This window comes from Cotesia typhae, unplaced genomic scaffold (assembly GCF_013202065.1).
Source record: "Cotesia typhae breed Kobodo isofemale line unplaced genomic scaffold, CoteBio_Ctyphae scaffold_152, whole genome shotgun sequence".
In the NCBI taxonomy this organism is placed as follows: Eukaryota; Metazoa; Arthropoda; class Insecta; order Hymenoptera; family Braconidae; genus Cotesia; species Cotesia typhae.
In genome coordinates, this window is record NW_027423776.1 from 1,656,007 (window position 1) to 1,676,336 (window position 20,330).

At 35.8% G+C, this 20,330-nt stretch overlaps 3 protein-coding genes across 6 annotated transcripts in view; 2 read left to right on the top strand and 1 right to left on the bottom strand.

Annotated features, from left to right (window-relative positions):
* Nucleotides 1–2,211, top strand: part of Cpap3-d (cuticular protein analogous to peritrophins 3-D) — a 29,946-nt gene extending 27,735 nt beyond the window's left edge. The window contains exons 4-5 of the mRNA XM_074256108.1: nucleotides 1,431–1,565; nucleotides 1,975–2,211. Coding sequence (XP_074112209.1) covers nucleotides 1,431–1,565; nucleotides 1,975–1,990 — 151 coding nt within the window. The 3' untranslated portion in view covers nucleotides 1,991–2,211. The remainder of the gene's footprint in view (nucleotides 1–1,430; nucleotides 1,566–1,974) is intronic.
* On the top strand, nucleotides 2,023–19,294 carry LOC141535937 (uncharacterized). Of its 4 annotated transcripts, XM_074256110.1 has the most exons (5): nucleotides 2,023–2,154; nucleotides 2,236–5,683; nucleotides 8,603–8,716; nucleotides 17,797–18,080; nucleotides 18,361–19,294. In XM_074256110.1, the coding sequence occupies exons 4-5, from the start codon at nucleotides 17,886–17,888 to the stop codon at nucleotides 18,832–18,834; spliced, it is 669 nt and encodes a 222-aa protein (XP_074112211.1). In that variant the 5' UTR covers nucleotides 2,023–2,154; nucleotides 2,236–5,683; nucleotides 8,603–8,716; nucleotides 17,797–17,885; the 3' UTR covers nucleotides 18,835–19,294. The 4 variants fall into 4 exon arrangements, with proteins under 4 accessions (XP_074112211.1, XP_074112210.1, XP_074112212.1 ...); XM_074256109.1 differs by lacking the exon at nucleotides 8,603–8,716; XM_074256111.1 differs by lacking the exons at nucleotides 2,023–2,154; nucleotides 2,236–5,683; nucleotides 8,603–8,716 and adding an exon at nucleotides 10,343–10,618.
* On the bottom strand, nucleotides 12,398–13,276 carry LOC141535920 (uncharacterized). The gene is made up of 2 exons (XM_074256083.1): nucleotides 13,198–13,276; nucleotides 12,398–13,131 (listed from the first exon to the last, which is right to left on the bottom strand). The coding sequence occupies exons 1-2, from the start codon at nucleotides 13,274–13,276 to the stop codon at nucleotides 12,398–12,400; spliced, it is 813 nt and encodes a 270-aa protein (XP_074112184.1).
* Nucleotides 19,295–20,330: the final 1,036 nt, after the last annotated feature.

The following is a 20,330-nucleotide window of genomic DNA, read 5'->3' on the forward strand; positions in this document are numbered from 1 at the left end:
AATGACTTTTGTTAAAATGCCCTGTACTTTTTTAACTAATGACATTTTTAAAGATATAAGATCATCCTGATGTTACACTCATCAAGAGCTTTCGTTTGAGTACCCACATGCATTATTTATATATTTTTCATATATACATGTATATAATATATGAAATATATTTTCTTTAATTTTCTTTCCGTGTACTTGAAAATTATTGAATTTTTGATCAATTGTTTTCATAGAATTCGATAATATTAATTACTATCTTTGATAGTAAATATTATCATTCTGATAGTAAATATAACCATCCTGATAGTAATTGTTGTCATCCTGATTGTAACTGTTACTAAAAAAAATGGTAACTGCTATCACAAAAAAATAATAGCACTAACCATCTTTGCGTTGAAACATGTTTTAATCATCCTAGATGATTGGAGCTACAAATTTAGTATGATAACGCAATTTCGCGTTCTCGGTTGAAGATGGTTACACTTTCAATGGCGCTTGGGAGATTAAATTTACTGCAGAAATACTCGTTTGCATCTGACAGAAGCTTTCGTTCAGACCAGTTATGGTTTTTAATTATAATGTTTAACTGTTTTGCATATTTCTCTTGCTGTTCCATTAAATCTTCTAGTTTTTTAATCTTTAGTTTCATGACATTTTCAGTAGCAGGAGTGACAGCCTGGGCCTGGGTTGGGTTTGTGTCTTGATAGTTTGCCTTTATATTATTTATTTCTTCCTCAAGCCTATCTAGTTTTCTGATGTATAGAACTTAAATTTGTGATAAATACATCAAATTAGTAGCAAATATCAAATATTAAAGTTTATGCTACTTAACCACTTACCCTGTCTCACGGCATACTTACAAAGCGCACGGGAGGGGGGAAGTGAGGTGGGCCGAGAACACCACTATCCTTCTTACAGCAACAACCCGAGAAAAAATGTTTCTATATAATCATATATATTTATATATAATCATATACGATTATATATGGAATGACTTATATAATTATATACAATTACTAGCTGTTACCCGCCCGCTTCGCTGGGCATTTTATAGAATTTTATTTTTAGGTCTAAACTTGAAATTTAATTAAAGTATTGTTTTGACTTTCACAAATTCCAAATTTCATCAAATTAGCATATACTTTTTATCCATGTAATTATTCCAGATAATATTCATTGTAACTTACAATGTGCAATTATTATAATATTTGCGTGACTTTTTTTCAAAAATGAATAACAATTGACACGAAGAAAAAAATTTGAAATGAGAATTTGGAGTCTATAGGAGCTATAGTTTAAAAACGGGAATTTTTCATTGTAAACGCCCCCGCAACACCCCTTGTGGGTGGAATTTTCTAAAATCCGTTCTTAGCTGACCTCTACTCGGCGAAAAGAATATTCCTGCCGTTAACCATTTTCCTAATTTTTTTTTTTTTCAGGTTTGCAGTTCCAGGTGACTGCGGAAGGTTGATAACTTGTGTTGAAGGACATCCGAGATTGATAACTTGCGGCGATGGGCAACTTTTTGATTCTGTCACGTTGAGTTGCATGGATCCTAAAGAATATCCATTATGGTAATACTATTTTTAATTTATTTTCATCAAAACTTTGATTTTTCAAGTGTGTGAGGTCTTCTTTCTACTTTAATTGAAACTACAGTTGGATTTTATAAAATAAAACACAAGTTGAAAAATGCAAAATTGCTATTAAATGTTAACTTGTATACCGCTTGTTAACTGTAATAACTAACTGTGAATCTCAAACTTTTGATTTAAGTCATGTGAAAATTATATCATACGCTGAGAAAAATCTATTACTGTGTGAAGACATGCAAAACGATTTTCGACTGCATGTGATCTCAATCCTAGCTTAACTCTGTCGATTTACTATTTTTGTAGTCTCAAATCGTTTTGAATTATTCTTTACCACGTGATATAATCATTTATTGAACTATATAATTATGTTATCCATATATTTTTACAGTGCTAAAGAAGCTTAGTTGACATCTAAAGGATATACAGACCGTTCTAAAATATGAATACAAATCTATTTCCAGTACAATTGTTAAGGAAAAGAGGGGCAATGTGTATGTGAATAAACGTAAATGTAAAGAATTTTTTTCAGAAATGATATAATAAAATTCCAGTATCTGGCCATTTTTGGGTTTGTAACTTTCATGTTCGATTAATAATACTAAATAAAATTAAATTTACAAATCAATAGTGAATTTTTTCTTTTTCAAAGATATACGAAGGAATCAATCCTTGAAGTCATATGGCTTTTTCAGAGATATGTCGGAAATGTTTCAATATTTTGGAACATATTTCACTGGAACACAAAAATTAAGTATAAATTAATACGTGCACTTTTCGAGCTTAAAATAATAGTTGAAGTTTTTATTTTTGAGTTACCAATCTAAAAAATAAAGTGTTTATTCTGTTTGAGTTCTTCGAATTCAAATATTTACAATTAATTAAAATAAAATTTTACGGAAAATTTTTGAATTATTATATCTTTTAAACTGATCGCTCAATTTTAATGCCGCTTCTGATATTTGATTCAGATTTTGGATGTTGAAAAAGATATATTATCAAATATTTGTCGCATCAATATCTTTGTAATACATATATGTTCACATATTTTTTTCGCAAGTGTATTTTACCATGTAGATTAGAGTACTTTATTTGGAGCGAACAATTTTTTTTTCTTCACGGACAGATAAAAATATTGTCACTTACAACAACAAAAAAATTCTTGGGAAATATCAACCTTTTATTTTAATTTTCAGTAAGGTACCCGCAGGTAATAAAGCCTAAGTAATAGAAATACTATTTAAAATAACCGCGTCCGCTAAAGACTTCTCTAGTAGAAGCGTCTAGCATAGAAATGTCACTACAAGTTTATAGAATCCCAATACAACGTTCGTTGTCTTCTATATTTTATCATCTGTTGTGTGTTAAAGTAGTGCAGAAGAATTCCTAAAAAACGATTTGAGTAAATAGTAAGCATTTTTTATAAATTTATATTCGATAATTTAAAATCATTGTTTTAATTTTTATCAACATTGTAAAAAGTATTGTTGCTCAATTTAAGTGATGATTAATCTCCAATACCAATTTTATCAAGTATAGTATAACTATATATCCATCAGTATATACAACCCGCAGACCTTATTACCCTACCTTAGTAAAATAAGGCCTATTCGCAAGGTTTTTGAAAAAGTTTAATTTTGAGTTTGTTTATGGTGAAAACTACCATTACTCCATCATATTTTATAGATAATGTATTATTTTAAAAATTAATGATACGGTGCAATAATTAAATGCAATATTTTCGATTTTTTTTCGAAATCCTTCTTAGCTCGGCCTTATTACCCGCAGCGACCTTACTTCTATTAAATTGTTGAATTTTATGATTTTATTGACATTTACATCGTTTGGTCTATGTCAGTATCGAAAGCCCGATTCTTATAATTGTTACGTCCAAATCAATAACTTGCATTTAAACAAATACGTGAGCAGTATTTATTTTTTCTTGACAATAAATTTTATCTGCGTTGTGTATTCTCTAAAATTATTCCGAAATCTTAACTAAATACAATCGAAATTTTAAAAAAACCCTTTATGATAACGAACCCTTATAATTTTAAAATTTACCTAGAAACATTTTACTATCATAAAGCTAAACATAAATACTCCTAAACAAATAGAAACAAAAAAAAATACATTAAAAATAAGTTACCTAAATGCATTTTTCTTGGAGACGTTAACATAATGAACAACCCAAGAAAAACGCATTGGATTTTTTTTATCTTAATTCTCTAGGGTAATTAAATATCCATAAAGAGTCCCAAACAAATAGAACTAAGTACCTACGACTCTTTGGAGTTTTAAAGTAATTTGTAAGCCTAACAGATGTACTTTTAAGATAACTAAAATTTTTCTTTATCACTTACGACAAACAAAATTTTATTACAGCGCGACAGCTATTTAAAAATAATATTTGAAACTTAACGAAAATTAACCATAGAAAGAACATTAACATTCTATAAATAAATTATCTCTTTTATCAAAATAACTTATACTGATTTCAAAAATCAAATCAATTCTGAATTAAATGAGATGATACCAATAGAAAATTGTAACTTCGAAATATTAATCAAATTATCAATTTAAATTTACATCTGAATTATTTAAATAAGAATAGACAACCACGTGTTTATTAAAATCAATGGTTCGTAATAATTTTATTCAATAGGAAAATATTTTAATTGTAATGTTATAACTACATAAATTTATCATAGGAAATAGGATGGAAATTATTAACATAATTCTTAAATATTTAAATAATAAAATTGTAAAACTTAGATTATGAATGAAGCGAACTAACTATTAAGCGAATTAAACAATTAGCGATATTACTAATGATAATAAATTTAAATAATTTTTGATAAACTAGAAGGACAATATGTACATGCCAGCGTATGTGTGAGTGCGCACGCACATAGGCTAGTATCTTGGGCGGGACCCAGTCGCTTTCCCTACGGAAAATGCAATGGGGCAAGGAACGGACCCCGGGAAACTGTTTCCTGATTGGACACAGTTTTCCCCCAAAAAAAACCCAAAGTCCGAACTCGAACGATCGATAAAAGGGGCCTTGTTCACAAAAACGTTGGTAATTTTTCCTGTTCAGTCCCAGAAGCTACAAGTGTCCACACACTTTCCTATAACAAGTGTCCTCACACTTTTATTATCCACGTTAGTCCTCACTAACTTCTAGTGTCCACACACTTCCTTATTATCCACGTTAGTTCACACTAACCAGTTCACGAATATCTTGATATTTCCAATTTTCGATTAATAATTTTTCATTAGTGAATTTAAATTGAGTTTGTATTGTAAAGTTTAGAATCAGTGAAATTAATAAGTTGCAAATCAGGTACCAAAAATCATACTGTATCATATTTTTGTTAAGATTTCCAACCATAAGAATTCTTGTAAATTTGTTTGTGTTTATAATTTTTCTTCGCATTTGTAATTTTAAATATTCAATATAATCATAATTAAAATATACACAAATTCTCATTCATTTAATCACAAAAATCCAATATTTAACACGTTCCCGGTCTATAGGCTGAAAAGCTTGGGCCGAAAATAATTTAATTTATTTAGTCCAAATTTGGACGTAACATAATATTTAACATGTCTTAGTTATCAAAAAAACGACTGGAGTAACAATAAAAACTTCAACAGTAAACTTGTGGAAAATTAAATTTTCTACAAGAATTAATTCATATACTTTTCTAGTAAAATGCGTTATTCATGACACACATCCAGTTAAAAATATTTAAATGATATAAGTTCATTGAATTTTAAGTTCTAAGGCTATTAAATGTTGTAACAGGGTAAACATACCCTGAACCGATCCTTCAAGTTCTTGAATATCGATAATTGTTCGACGCAGCACTGGCTCGTCTCAATTTTCGGACCTAAAGAGAGGATGAGAGGGAGTAGTTTTAGGTTATTATCGGTGAACCGTGCAGTGCAAACAAGGAGGTGGTGTGACCGCCAGACAAAGTACCACAAAAATTAAGAAGGATCGATCCCCGGAGTAGTGACGAGATGAAGGAAGACAACAATAACTAGGACTTCAGCCTTAAACAGCGAGTTAGATCGTCGTTTTATTTGTCAAGGTATCAATAATTACTCTGTGGGAAAGAAGTGGACCGAGGTCTACCTAATACTCGGTTTACTTTTCTTCTCCTGATTTTATTTGATTATTTAATCAAGAAGAGTTATTTATTTATTTAATCAAGATTTAGTAATACTCGTTAGTTTGAACTGAGTGATTTTCATGGGGAGTTATACCCGAGAGTCATTCAGTCGACCTTGAGGTGAAAAATCATTTATAACATTCGTAGTAAGAAATTTTAATTAACTGAAATTAATCAATTTAATTTATTTAACACGTGAATTTGTTTTATCAATTGTGTTAATTTTTAGAATCAATAAATTCGGTAAAACGAATGGTTAATTTTTACACTCGAGATGAACCAACAAGTGACTTCTCACGAATTCTTGATCGAGCGTCAGTAGAATTTTACGTCGTAGTTAATCTAAGAACCCAAGGTCAAAACAACCAAACTAGCGAATGTCTCGGCATCTACGTTACAAACGAAAATTTTATTGATTTTTTATGGTTCAATATTTTACATGGAAATTATTGAATGTTATGTTAGAATTATATTACTAGATAATTTTTTATAAAACAATTTATTGCGAATTTATTTATGTTACAACGCAAAGATAATTATTACTAATTTAATCGATTTTTGTATGGGAATTACTCTACGTTGAGAATGTTCATATTACAAAAGTTTTATTGGAAATTTATAAATCATTAATACGCGTAAATTACAATTGCTGATTAAGCAAATAAATTGTATGAAAAATTGACCTTAAGTTAATAATTTTGAATTCAATTCCTAAAATTGTTTATTGACACTAAATTAATTTAGTGGAAAAATAATTTGTAAAATCTCGGACACAACAAATATGTCGACAGATTATTAAGACCTCTGTCGTCGTATTTTTAACGAAGTGTCTATTGACACCATCCCCGGAAAATCCGTGACTCTAACACTGAGTCCGGGAATGGATTGAGTGAATGGATTTTTAATTCAAATCGGGTATTTTAACTTCAAGAATTAAATTCCGTGGCACTAAGCACTAAAGTCCGGGTCTGTAAACATCTATCGTCCGTGGCTCCAAGCATTTAAATCCGGATCTGTAAGCATTTAATTCCGTGGATTCTGCAAGCATTGCTTGTCCGTGGCTCCAAACATTAATCCGGGTCTGCAAGCATCTCATGTCCGTGGCACCAAGCATTAGTCCGGGTCTATAAGCATCTATCGTCCGTGGCTCCAAGCATTAGTCCGGGTCTGTAAGCATCTATCGTCCGTGGATCCAAGCATTAGTCCGGGTCTGCAAGCATCGCTTGTCCGTGGCTCTAAGCATTAGTTCGGGTCTGTAAGCATCTCTTGTCCGTGGCTCTAAGCATTAGTCCGGGTCTGCAAGTATCTCTTGTCCGTCGCTCCAAGTATCAGTCCGTGGCTCCAAGTATCAGTCCGGGTCTGCAAGCATCTATCGTCCGTGGATCCAATCATTAGTCTGGGTCTGCAAGCATCTATCGTCCGTGGCTCCAAGCATTAGTCCGGGTCTGCAAGCATCTCGTGTCCATCGCTCCAAGTATCAGTCCGGGTCTGCAAGCATCTATCGTCCGTGGCTCCAAGCATTAGTCCGGGTCTGCAAGCATCTATTGTCCGTGGATCTAAGCATTAGTCCGGGTCTGCAAGCATTGCTTTTCCGTGGCTCCAAACATTAGTCCGGGTCTGCAAGCATCTCATGTCCGTGGCTCCAAGCATTAGTCCGGGTCTGCAACCATTGCTTTTCCGTGGCTCCAAACATCAGTCCGGGTCTGCAAGCATCTCATGTCCGTGGCTCCAAGCATTAGTCCGGGTCTGTAAGCATCTATCGTCCGTGGATCCAAGCATTAGTCCGGGTCTGCAAGCATTGCTTGTCCGTGGCTCCAAACATTAGTCCGGGTCTGCAAGCATCTCTTGTCCGTGGCTCTAAGCATTAGTCCGGGTCTGCAAGTATCTCTTGTCCGTCGCTCCAAGTATCAGTTCGTGGCTCCAAGTATCAGTCCGGGTCTGCAAGCATCGCTTGTCCGTGGCTCCAAACATTAGTCCGGGTCTGCAAGCATTGCTTGTCCGTGGCTCCAAACATTAGTCCGGGTTTGCAAGCATCTCACGTCCGCGGCTCTAAGCATTTAAATTTGGATCTGTTTTTCCGTGGCTCCAAACATTAGTCTGGGTCTGTAAGCATTTATCCGTTGTAGGCATTTAATTCCGTTGCCCTAAGCATTAATGACCTGGTCTGTAAACATCTATCGTCCGCGGATCCAAGCATTAGTTCGGGTCTCCAAGCATCTCTTGTCCGTGGCTCCGAGTATTCGTCTGGGTCTGTAAAGATTTATTGTCTGCGGCTAGTAGCTTTGCATTTCGTGACTTTAAGCATCGAATAACCGCGTTCTTAAACATCTACTGTTCCATATTCCATTACAAGCAATGACTCTCTTCGCTATAATGGTGCAGTTCTATTATAACGAACATTAGATCGCTATAAAATTGGTTCTTTTCAACTTTCCGCCAAGAACACTGATGTTTTTTGAAATTCGTGAAGTTAATGGTTTTACCCCGTTATTCGAAAATCGAGTTTTCATCAGATCTCGACGTTTTGAGGCCTTAGAAATCTTCCTGACTATTTCTACGATGGTGTGTGTGTGTGTGTGTTTTTTTTTTTTTTTCCCATTAGGGGAGGAATCTTTTTTTCGGATTCTAGGCGTAGTTGTTTAGCCCGGATATGTGGCGACTCGATGCAGCGTCATACTAAAACTCGACGCTAGCGCCCCTACCTACTAAACCCTGAACCCCTTTCCTCTTTCCTCTAATCCCTCATGGAAACCGCCGTTAGGCATTACTTCTTGGGGGGAGGATATAGCGACTGCTTTTCCTTCTGGTAACTAAATTATTATTTTACCTTTCTTCTAGTTGTTGTCATTTGCTCTTTTTCTTTCGATGGAACGCAAGTCTATAAGGACTTCTGTTACAAACGTGTTTGCAGCGTTCCAGGCAGCCTTTGATGACAGCATTGCTTTGTAACGGGTAATTTTTGAGTGTTTTTAAATTAACTAAATCCCAATGAAACGAATACTGCGACACTAACACCCCTGTTGCTCGAATCTGAAGCTCGCCGAGGTCCAGGGTCATAAACGGGGATTGCCAAATATACAAACAAAATAAAAGCCAAAACAAAAACTCAATTAAATCAAAATAGGTAACTAAAACTAAAGAAATAACTCGAAAAGTCAAACAGGTTATGATAAAGATAAAATAGAACAATTTATTTATCAAAATCAATTAAATAAATCAACGAACAAAAATTACAACTTAATCAAACACACGTGATATAATTTTAGGTTATATCAAACAAAAATACTATTTCAAAACATTAATCTTACGTCGGTTAACGCACGCGTACCTTTCGCCGGTAACGTAGATCCGATCAAAGACTGTCAAAACCGGTCTTTACAAAATAAAAACCTCTCTCATACACTCTCACTCGCCGTGAGTGTCAAAGTCGCGAACTACAATCTCCAAAAGCTGGTACCCGGTCCCCCAGGAGACTAGACGTCACCCCTGGGCCTAAACCTCTACCCCGAGAGCGAATGGAGAATGTCCTCTTCGCCCCCACCTACACGGTGTATGATCACCTGCTGGATTTTTGACAGAAGGTCAAAAACCCAGGGAAGCCAAAATCTTGTTACGAGTTCAAAAGGTACTTACCAATACTCAAGACGAGCCGAGGTAATGTCCCTTCAGATGTTATTGGCGGAAGAATATTCACCACAATAACACTCGGTCACAAGACTTCCCCGATCGTGGAAAATTTTTGGGCTTTAACATTTTTCCAAAAGCTCTCTTACCGCAAACCGGAATGATCGTTTTAGCCACCTATCGAGGCTCGCGCAAGCTCATTAATTAACGAAAATTTCTAAGTCTTAATTTCTCAAATTTAATTCTTTAAAATAATAATCGTCATTTCCTTCATTATACATCCATTCGTTTCATCAAATTCACAATTCTTTATTATTTTAATCGGCCTTTCTTTCATTATCTATCCATTCGTCGAGTTTCCATACTAAAATCGGCTTGGGACTTAGAATAATTTTCGTTTGCCTAAATTATTTTTTACAAAATAATAATTTCCCTGGTCTTTTAATTTCTTTTACAATTAGTTTCTTTTGATCGCTTAATTTGCTCAGCTTCGAAAATAAATTCTCACACGCTTAATTTCTTAATTTAATCACACCTTCCGAAACAATAATATAATATTATACATAAAAAATATTTAAATAATAATCACTGCCATAATAAATATTTCCATTAAATAATTAATAAACATCGCCCTGAAACTTTTCATACGAAAGAAAAAAACTATACATAATTTATTTATTAATAAATTTTAACGCCAATAATACTCGAAAATACTCGGTTTGGACCCGCAATAGCAACTACTAATTTAATAAACTAATATTGGACACGTATTTTTAATAATAATAACGGAGAAACAAATAAACCCGGTGAAATCGGCCGGTCGAAGTATCAGGCGAACATGAAAGTTGAAGAGTAGGTAACCGCTGTCCTCTCCCTCCTTGCCTCGGTCTCCTCTCGCCGTCCCTTCTCTAATCGTCAGTCCCTTTTTCTACCTAGCTGTCTCTGTCTCACAACCTTGGTCATAGCTTCTACTATTGTCTCTGATTGGATTTTCTTCTTCAGGATTATTTCCAGCTCATCTCGCTGTGGGTAAAATCGTGGGCACTCAAAGAAAACATGCTCCGCGTCTTCAGTGATTCCTGGGCAGGACGGGCACTCTGGTGAATCATCATACTTGAAGCGGTGAAGATACGTCCGAAAACATCCATGTCCTGACAACATCTGCGTCAGATAGTAATTGACCTCGCCATGACTCCGGTTTAGCCAAACGTCGATCTTCGGTATGAGACGGTATGTCCATTTTCCTGTTGTCGCGGCGTCCCACTGCGATTGCCATCGTGCGATGCTGTTCTGCCGTTCTTCAGCTCTGAGTTCCTCGGCACTTAGTGTAGTTGACCTCTTTCGTTGGTAAAAGTTCCGTCTTTCCTCAGCTAGAACTCTGAGCGGCAAAGTTCCGGAAATGACACACACTGTACTTCTGATATCGTGCGGAATGCACTGGCTAGTCTTACAGCGCTCAGTCGATATACTGATCCAGCTTTTCTCCATGATTCTTGCAATTTCAGCGCGTCTGCCCAAATGGATATTCCATATGTGAGCACCGATGTGACAACTGATGATAGTAGTAGTCTCCTGCTCTGCTTTGGGCCTCCGACGTTCGGCATCAGTCGTACGAGACTAGCCCTCATTACTGACGCTTTGGCACTGACGTGTTCCACTTGCTGTTTAAAGTTGAGGCGGGCATCAAGCATCACTCCCAAATATCGGATACAAGGTTGTGATGTGATTTCTTGTTCACCGACTTTCAGCTTGATGGTCTCTAACACTTTTCTGCTGGATATAAGCACTGCCTCAGTTTTGTGTGTAGCCAGATGCAGGTTTACCGTATTCATCCACCGATGGACTCGCTCGAAGGTGATGTCGAAGATGTTGTTAATCTCGTCAAGGTGTTTAGCGACGAGGTGTTTACTACGGCTACGTCGTCTGCATACGCTACGAGTTTTACACTTCTTGGCAATTTCAATCTCAATAGGCCATCGTACATGATATTCCACAACAGTGGACCAAGTACAGAGCCCTGGGGTACACCTCCGGTAATATCGTACTCTTTTTGACCATTTTTCGTGTCGTATTTAAGAACTCTATCGGTGAAATAGCTGGCCACCATTCTACACAGGTATTCTGGAACGTTTTTCTCTCGAAGAACTTGCATGATGCAGTTCCAGTTGGCGGAATTGAAGGCGTTTTTAATGTCTACTGCCGCCACTAGGCAATACTTCTTTGTGCCACCCTTCCATCTGGTTCCTGCGATCGCTTCTTTAGTCGTGCTAACAACCAGATTGATCGCGTCCAGGGTTGATCGTCCTTTCTGGAATCCATACTGGTTGTCTGCCAGGAGTGGGTCGACTACTGCATTTATTCGTTGATGAATTATGCGCTCAAATATCTTACCCGCCGTATCTAGCATGCAAAGTGGTCGGTAAGATGACGGTTCTTCTGGTGGTTTCTTTCCTTTAGGTAATAGTACCAATCGTTGCTGTTTCCACTTACGAGGAAAAGTCCCTCCTTGTGGCATGCATTATAAGCGTCTAGGAATAATGTTGGAGCTGCCTTTATGATGGTTTTCAAGGCTAAATTAGAGATTCCGTCCAATCCCGGCGCTTTATTATTCCCTACACGGTTACAAGCCTCCAGCAGTTCGTCTTTAGTGACAGGTGGGATGTTGTCCAATTCGCCTGGCGCCAACTGGTAATCGAAAGTGCGTTGCTGTGGAAACAGTGCAGTGACGATTTTCTGAAGAAGTTGGGGACACGTAGGTGATGGCATTTGTTGTTTTTTCAGGTGGGTCATAACCACCTTATAAGGCCTACCCCACACGTCTTTATCCATCTCGTATATAAGCTCTTTTCAGCATCTTCTTTTGCTCTCTTTGATGGCTTTATTCAGTTCACGGCGCGCCTTTTTGTACTCTGCGATCAGCTCCACTGAGTTGGGCCGTTGATAGCCGCGCTGAGAGATTCTTCTTTTCTTATGGCACTCTTTACGGAGGACGCTGATGTGGTCGTTCCATCAATGCACCGAAGGTCTCGAATTTATGCCACGTTTACGAGGCATACTGGCATTACAAGCATCTGTTACTCTCCTCATCAGGTCCTTAGTCTGTTCTTCTGCACATCCAGTGTTGATCGGATCACCATCGAGGGCTATTAGTAATGCTTCTGGGTCAAAAGATTTTACCTTCCAACCAACGATGTTAGGCTGTTTGACTAGTCCCTTGGGGTTCTGGTCGCTTGATATTTCCCAGGATATTGCATGATGGTCGCTGGCAGTGTAGATGTCCAACACTTTCCAGTTGCAGTCGCCTCTAGCAAGACTATTACTGACAAAAGTGAGGTCTACAATTGAGCTTGCGTCACCTTTGGTGTAGGTCGGCGTATCACCACTGTTGAGCAAAACTACATCTAGTGTGGTAAAGGCCTCCAGTAGTGCTTTCCCTTGTGCGTTTGTATGTTTGCTGCCCCACTCAACTGCCCAGGAGTTGAAGTCTCCGGCTATCGCTACAGGATGGTATTGCTTTGCATCTTCGGTTAGTCGATTCAGAAAATCAGTGAAGTCAAAAATGGAGAAGCTAGGTGGTGCGTAGCAGCTATAGAAGCGGATGCCTTCTACTGATACTGCTACAAAGCCGGCATTGCTGTTGTCGACTGCATTTTGGAAAGAAAGCTTGCCACATGACCAGATGACAGCTTCAGATCTGCTGTCAGCTTCCCAGGGCTGGGTACTCAGGTGTTTATATGGCTCTGCTATCAGTACCAAGTCCAGCTCTAATTCTCACACGGATTGCATGAGCAGGTCATGCGCTGTCTCACAATGGTTGAGATTGAGCTGCAATATCCTCATGCTTGTTTGTTCGTCAACTTCTGGAGCGCCTCCTGAAACACCGAGCATCTGTAGGTTCCGGCATGGTGAGCCACGTCCTTTGCTCCTTGCTGCTCAGCACATATTGCACACTTGCCAGAATTTTTACAGTCAGCGATACGGTGCCCTTCTTGTCCACATCTGATGCAGAGCTTAGATCGGTCTACTTGGCTTTTACATTGGGGCCCAACATGTCCAAAGTGCCAGCATTTAAAGCATTGGATTTATTTCAAGTAGTTTTAAGCATTTCGTTTATTTTGCTATCCTATTTTGTTAACGACGAGTATTTCAGCATGGCCCGCCGCCCTGAAGAAGAGGTAATAGCTAGCCGAAGTCGAAGCAGTAATTAGTTGGAGATCACTCTCCTGGGGCCCTTTCATTAATGATAATTTTTTTTTAGTAAGCCAAATTTTAATATAAACGGTGAGCCTGGCTTGATAAATCCCCGGGTCAGGCAAAATCCCGTTATAATATACACTAGTCACAAAAATTAAGGGATATAAAAAAAATTCCAAATTTTTTGGTGATTTTCAGCGAGCTGTAACTCCGAGGAAAATGATCGCACAGAAAAAAAAAAAAAGCAAATTGTAGCTCCAAGTGTCTAGTTTTTAGATATGACCATGAAAATTTTTTGTCATCGTCAGGTCTGGAGAAATCCTAAGAAAACTACTGAAAAAAAATTTTTCGAAATTTTTTTTCGTCTTAAAAAAGGTCTACGGGCTTCAAAAAAATTTTTTCGATTGTTTTGTTTAAAAGCTCTTTTAGTAAATTTAATACCCTTCAATTTGACGTAATCAAAAAGCCTGTACGATAATTTGCCGCGGAGTTATCGTCAATCAAAGCAAAAAAGGTTTTTTTGACTTTGGAAATCAATAACTCTGGAAATAATGACCGTATAGAAAATCGAAGGAGGGTTTTGAAAACTACACAATAATCTCTATAAGAAAACGTAAACCGCTTTTGAAGAAAAAATTTTTTTTGAATTGAAAACTCGGACTGAAAAAAAGACAAGAATTCGCATAATTAAGGATATTTGGATAACTTGGTATAACTTTGGATAAAATGGATGAACGAAGGATATCGTTGGTAATTTTTTAACTTCAAAGTGTCCCCTAAAATCCCTAAGAAATTCAAAGCGCTGCGATTTTCTGTTCATAGTGCCCAGAAGCTTCAAATTCTGTGTTTTCGCAAAAATCACCATTATGAGCAATTTTGTGATTTTTATTCATTTTTCCATTGAAAAAAATTTTTTTTTTCAAAATTCTTTATTTTTTCCATCAAAGAGATTGATTTTTCAAGAAATTTGAAAAAAAAAAAAAAATTTTCAATTTTTTCGAAAATTTTTTAGAAATTTTTTTATCAAAAATTTTTTTTTAATTTTTTTTTTTTTATCGTCTTCAGAATGCTTCACTATTGTCAAAAAAAATTAACTCAATTTTTTCTGTCCGCTACAACTGCCTTAGTTTTAAATCTCATTTTAAAAATTCAATAAAAACAAATTGATATACCCCCCGCGGAGTTCGGCTTTTCCTCACACAAAACTTGAATTTTACGTTTTCTTTTTAGCCTAAATTCCTTACGTGAATTTTATGTATGCTTTTCTTTGATAAGCACCTTTTGATATGCCTCGTCGACATTTAGCTGCCACAGATGTGGCTCGCATTGTTACCCTCCTTCAAGAGGGCTACAGTCAGGTGGAAGTAGCAGCTTCTATGGGAGTGAGCCAGTCCGTTATCAGTCGGGCCTATGCCCGATTTAACGCGAGTCAAAGTTACGATCGTCGTCCGGGTCAAGGTAGACTACGAATCACTACCGAGAGTGATGATCGAGCTATCATTCGAGAAGCTCGTCGAAACCCTACTGCGCATGCCCACACGATCGCTCATCAATTTCGCAATCGTCGACAATGTCCTCCCCAACAACACATATCGGCATCGACGGTTCGAAATCGCTTTCGAGAGCAAGGACTACGCGCTAGACGCGCAAATCGCGTGCCTATGCTCACTCCACGACATCGCCGAGCCCGATTGGACTATGCTCATGATCATCACCATTGGGGTCGTAGACAGTGGACCAGTGTATTATGGACTGACGAATCTCGATTTTGTCTTCATGGCAGCGATAGACGATCTCTCGTTTGGCGCCGTCGTGGAGAACGAGATCGGGATGGTTTTACGAGACCAGTTACAGCTTTCAATGGTGGATCAGTCATGGTGTGGGCAGGCGTGTCCTTCAATACCAGAACCCCGTTGGTCATCGTTCGTGGGACGTTGACTGCCGATAGGTACGTCGACGAAATTCTGGAGCCACACATCCTGCCTATGCGCACACGCATGGGGGCAAGACGGTTCATTTTGATGCAGGATAATGCTCGTCCTCACACTGCAGTTCGTACGCGAACTTTTCTCCGCGCCAACAACGTAACAACGCTTAATCATCCAGCGATGAGTCCTGATTTGAACCCAATTGAGCATGTTTGGGACATGCTTGGGCGTCGATTGCGGCGAGACTATCCGCAACTGCACAATCTTCATCAGTTGACTCAAGCGTTGTTACGTTGTTGGCAAGGAATTTCGCAACGTGATATTCGACGATGCATCAACATGCAAGAGCGTTTACGAGCTGTGATTCGGAACAGAGGTGGCAATACACGGTACTGAGCAGTTACTGCCGTGCGTACAGAGGTCATTCGGCAGCTGCAAACAGACAAACACGCAGACACACACACACACACACACACACACACACACACACACACACACACACACACACACACACACACACACACGTGTGTGTGAGAAGCGTAAATCCGACCGAGCAACCTCCACGTGGTACGCTTTGGGTAACGCTAATGCCGGCGGTAAAACAACAGTCGAAAAAATTGAGAAAATTTCGAAAAAAATTTTCGAAAAAATTGAAATTTTTTTTTCAAATTTCTTGAAAAATCAATTTCTTTGATCGAAAAAATAAAGAATTTTGAAAAAAATTTTTTTCAATGGAAAAATGAATAAAAATCACAAAATTGCTCATAATGGTGATTTTTGCGAAAACACAGAATTTGAAGCTTCTGGGCACTATGAACAAAAAATCGCAGCGCTTTGAATTTCTTAGGGATTTTAGGGGACACTTTGAAGTTAAAAATTACCAACGATATCCTTCGTTCATCCATTTTATCCAAAGTTATACCAAGTTATCCAAATATCCTTAATTATGCGAATTTTTGTCTTTTTTCAGTCCGAGTTTTCAATTCAAAAAAATTTTTTCTTCAAAAGCGGTTTACGTTTTCTTATAGAGAATATTGTGTAGTTTTCAAAACCCTCCTTCGATTTCCTATACGGTCATTATTTCCAGAGTTATTGATTTCCAAAGTCAAAAAAACTTTTTACTTTGATTAACGATAACTCCGCGGCAAATTATCGTACAGGCTTTTGATTACGTCAAATTAAAGGGTATTAAATTTACTAAAAGAGCTTTTAAACGAAACAATCGAAAAATTTTTTTGAAGCCCGTAGACCTTTTTAAGACGAAAAAAATTTCGAAAAATTTTTTTCAGTAGTTTTCTTAGGATTTCTCCAGACCTGACGATGACAAAAATTTTCATGGTCATATCTAAAAACTAGACACTTGGAGCTACAATTTGCTTTTTTTTTTTTTTCTGTGCGATCATTTTCCTCGGAGTTACAGCTCGCTGAAAATCACCAAAAAATTTGGAATTTTTTTTATATCCCTTAATTTTTGTGACTAGTGTAAATAAAAATTGAGAAATTGCTCACAGTGGCCATTTTTGCGAAAACAAAAAATTTGAAGCTTCGGGACACTATGGAACAAAAAAACGCAGCACTTTGAATTTTCCAGGGATTTTAGGAGATACTTTAAGGTTAAAAAATTATCCATGAAATTTTTCGTTCATCCATTTTATCCAAAGTTATACCAAGTTATCCAAATATCTTTAATTATGCAAAATTTTGTCTTTTTTTCAGTCAAAATTTTCAATTCAGAAAAAATTTTCTCGTCAAAAACAATTCACTGTATCTCATAGAAAATATCGTGTAGTTTTCAAAACCCTTTTTGATTTCACATACGATCATTATTCCCAGAGTTATTGTTTATCAAAAGTAAAAAGAACTTTTTTGCTTTGATGACGATAACTCCGCGGCAAATCATCTCACAGGCTTTTTGATTCTGTCAAATAAACGGGCATTAAATTTTCTAAAAGAGCTTTTGAGTAAAAGAATGAAAAACCATTTTTGAAGCCCGTAGACCTTTTTTTAGACAAGAAAAAATTTGGAAAATTTTTTTTTTATAGTTTCCTTAGGATTCCTTCTGACTTAAACGTGATAATAAATTGTCATGTTCGTATCTGAAAACTAGACACTTAGAGCAACTATTTGCTTGTTTTCTGTTTTTGCTCTGCGATCATTTTATTCGGAGTTACAGCTCGTTGAAAAATACCCAAAAATTTAGAATTTTTTTATGTCCCATAATTTTTGTGACTAGTGTATATTTTTATCAACCATTTTAATCAAAACAGATAATGTTTTTTTTTTAAGGTGACACCAAAGGTGCTTGTCCTTTACTAGAGAAAAAAATTGGTCGTGATTTATTATACCTTACATGTCATCATCATACGTTAGAGTTGATGTTACGAAATGTAGCAGAGGTTGCTTGGCCAGCCACAAATGGTCCAAATGTACCTATTTTCAAACGATTTAGAGACAATTGGGATAACATTGATAAAGTAGTATATGAAATCGGTTCCAATGATGAACATATTACCGACATTTTGAACGACAAAAAAAAAGACATTCTCGATTTTATTGACAATCAATTAAAGGTATGAATTAATTCAATTTTACATTAATAATTGTGTATTTAAATGATGAACTAGTTTTTGACACATTTTTGTGTGTATTAAGGACTTATAAGTTTTTAATTGATAAATTTCAAATATCTTTTTACTCGAATATTTTACAAAGTGTATTTTTTCATTAACTTTATTTACAAATTTAATTAATTACATTATTATTCACTATCAAAGAAACCCATTGGTTGCTGATAATGATTACAGTTTTCTCACTTTTTTATTTTTCTTTCTTTTCATATTTTTCAATAAGAATCATCATCCAAGAGACGACTATAAAGAATTACTGGAACTAAACAGTATCTTTTTAGGTGGTGGAGGTGATAAAGTTCAATTTAAAGCCCCTGGCGCTTTTCACCATGCAAGATGGCTTTCAAAAGCTCTTTATTGTTTTAAGATATATTTATTTCGTAAGCAGTTTAAAGTACCAGCGAAAGAAACAGATGCTTTGCGAAAAATTTGTGTTTTTGTTGTATTATTTTACGTGAAAATATGGTTTACTGCTCCATATGCGATAAAAGCCCCAAACTCAGACTTACAATTAGTAAAAGATCTTATCGAACATCGAAAAATTCATCCGGAAATCGCTAATGCAGCTCTTGAAAAATTATCTAAACATCTATGGTATTTGCATGAACAACTTGCTTGCTTGGCGCTGTTTGATAATACAGTATTACCAGAAGAAAAATTGAAAATTGCGAAAAAATTAATGCTATTCCCGCTGTAAAGCAATCGAATAAGCATTACTCAGAGCCTTACAAAACAATTACTTCACTCAGTGAAAAAAACATCAGTGATTTTGCGACACCAAATTCAGTTTTCATCTTTAAACAGTTTAACCTTTCATATGAATTTTTAAATTCTGAATTTCATACATGGGAATCAAATTTTGAGTACCAAAAATGTTCTGAAACATTCAAAAAGTTAAAAGTTGTAAATGATACTGCTGAGCGAGGAGTAGCTCTGACTCAAAGATTCAATGAAGCTTTCACCCGCAATGAAGATGAACGACAAAAAGTTTTTCAAACAGTACAGCATCACCGATCGCAACATAAACTGTGTACTAAATCAACTTACAGCATAAAGAAAATGGTGTAAAATATTTAATTTATCGTATTTGATCATACATGTAGTTGAGTTCAAAGTTACATAGACCTGATATCTTAGTAATGTATTTACAAATAAAAAATCTTCAGAAAAATACAATTAAAAATTTTTTTCGTTGAATTAGCAACTTAATCAATAAGCAATTACTAATTATAATTATGATACGAATAAAAAATCAATATTTTTTAAGATTTGATTCAACATTTTGTGGAAATTCAATGCTACATAAACTTCATTGACTAATATCTCCGAAAATATCGATCTTAGTGATTTGGTGGTAAGGACCTTTTTTGTAGAGAATTGAATTTTCTACAAAATTATCATTTACATTTTTTCTGTATGTCTTGTTGTTTATGAGATAATGAGTGAAAAAACAAGAATTCTATGAAAAATTCGGTTTGGCGGTCCGTACTACCCCACCAGTATGAGTTACGACTTCGCGACAATGGACACTTTTGTAGAGCATTCAATTCTGAAAAAAACCCGTCCATGGTCAAAGCGATGCTATGAAATGCCACTGAGCTATAGAAATTAAAAAAAAAAAAACGAAAGTTCTCGTATATTTCAAATGGGAAATCTTCACACGCTGTGTAGGAGTACTTAATATTAATATTAAGGGCTCAAACTTTCAGGGAATTTTTTTGGGTGTATTTCCAACAAAATTTCGGGATGGGAGCGAAAAAAAAAAATAGTCGCAAAAAAAACACCCTATATATATATATATATATATATATATATATATATATATATATATATATATATATATATATATATATATATATATATATATATATATATATATATATATATATTGAGATGAAAGAATTTTTCTCTATATAAAAAATTCATTTATCAATTCACCAAAACCTTGCGGATAAGAATTTAGTCAATTGATTCTCTAAATTTATTTATTAGGATCACCAGCTCTCGGAAATCCGCTTCTTCCTTAATAGTATACGTCCTTCAAAGAATGTGTAGGTGAAATAATCTTAGTAGATAGGTAAATTCATAGCAATGATGGTATACGATTTATAACAAAATAACTATTTTATTCTACACACTGATCATTTACTTAACATTCCTCGAATGCAATAAATGCTTGAAGTATTAATTATA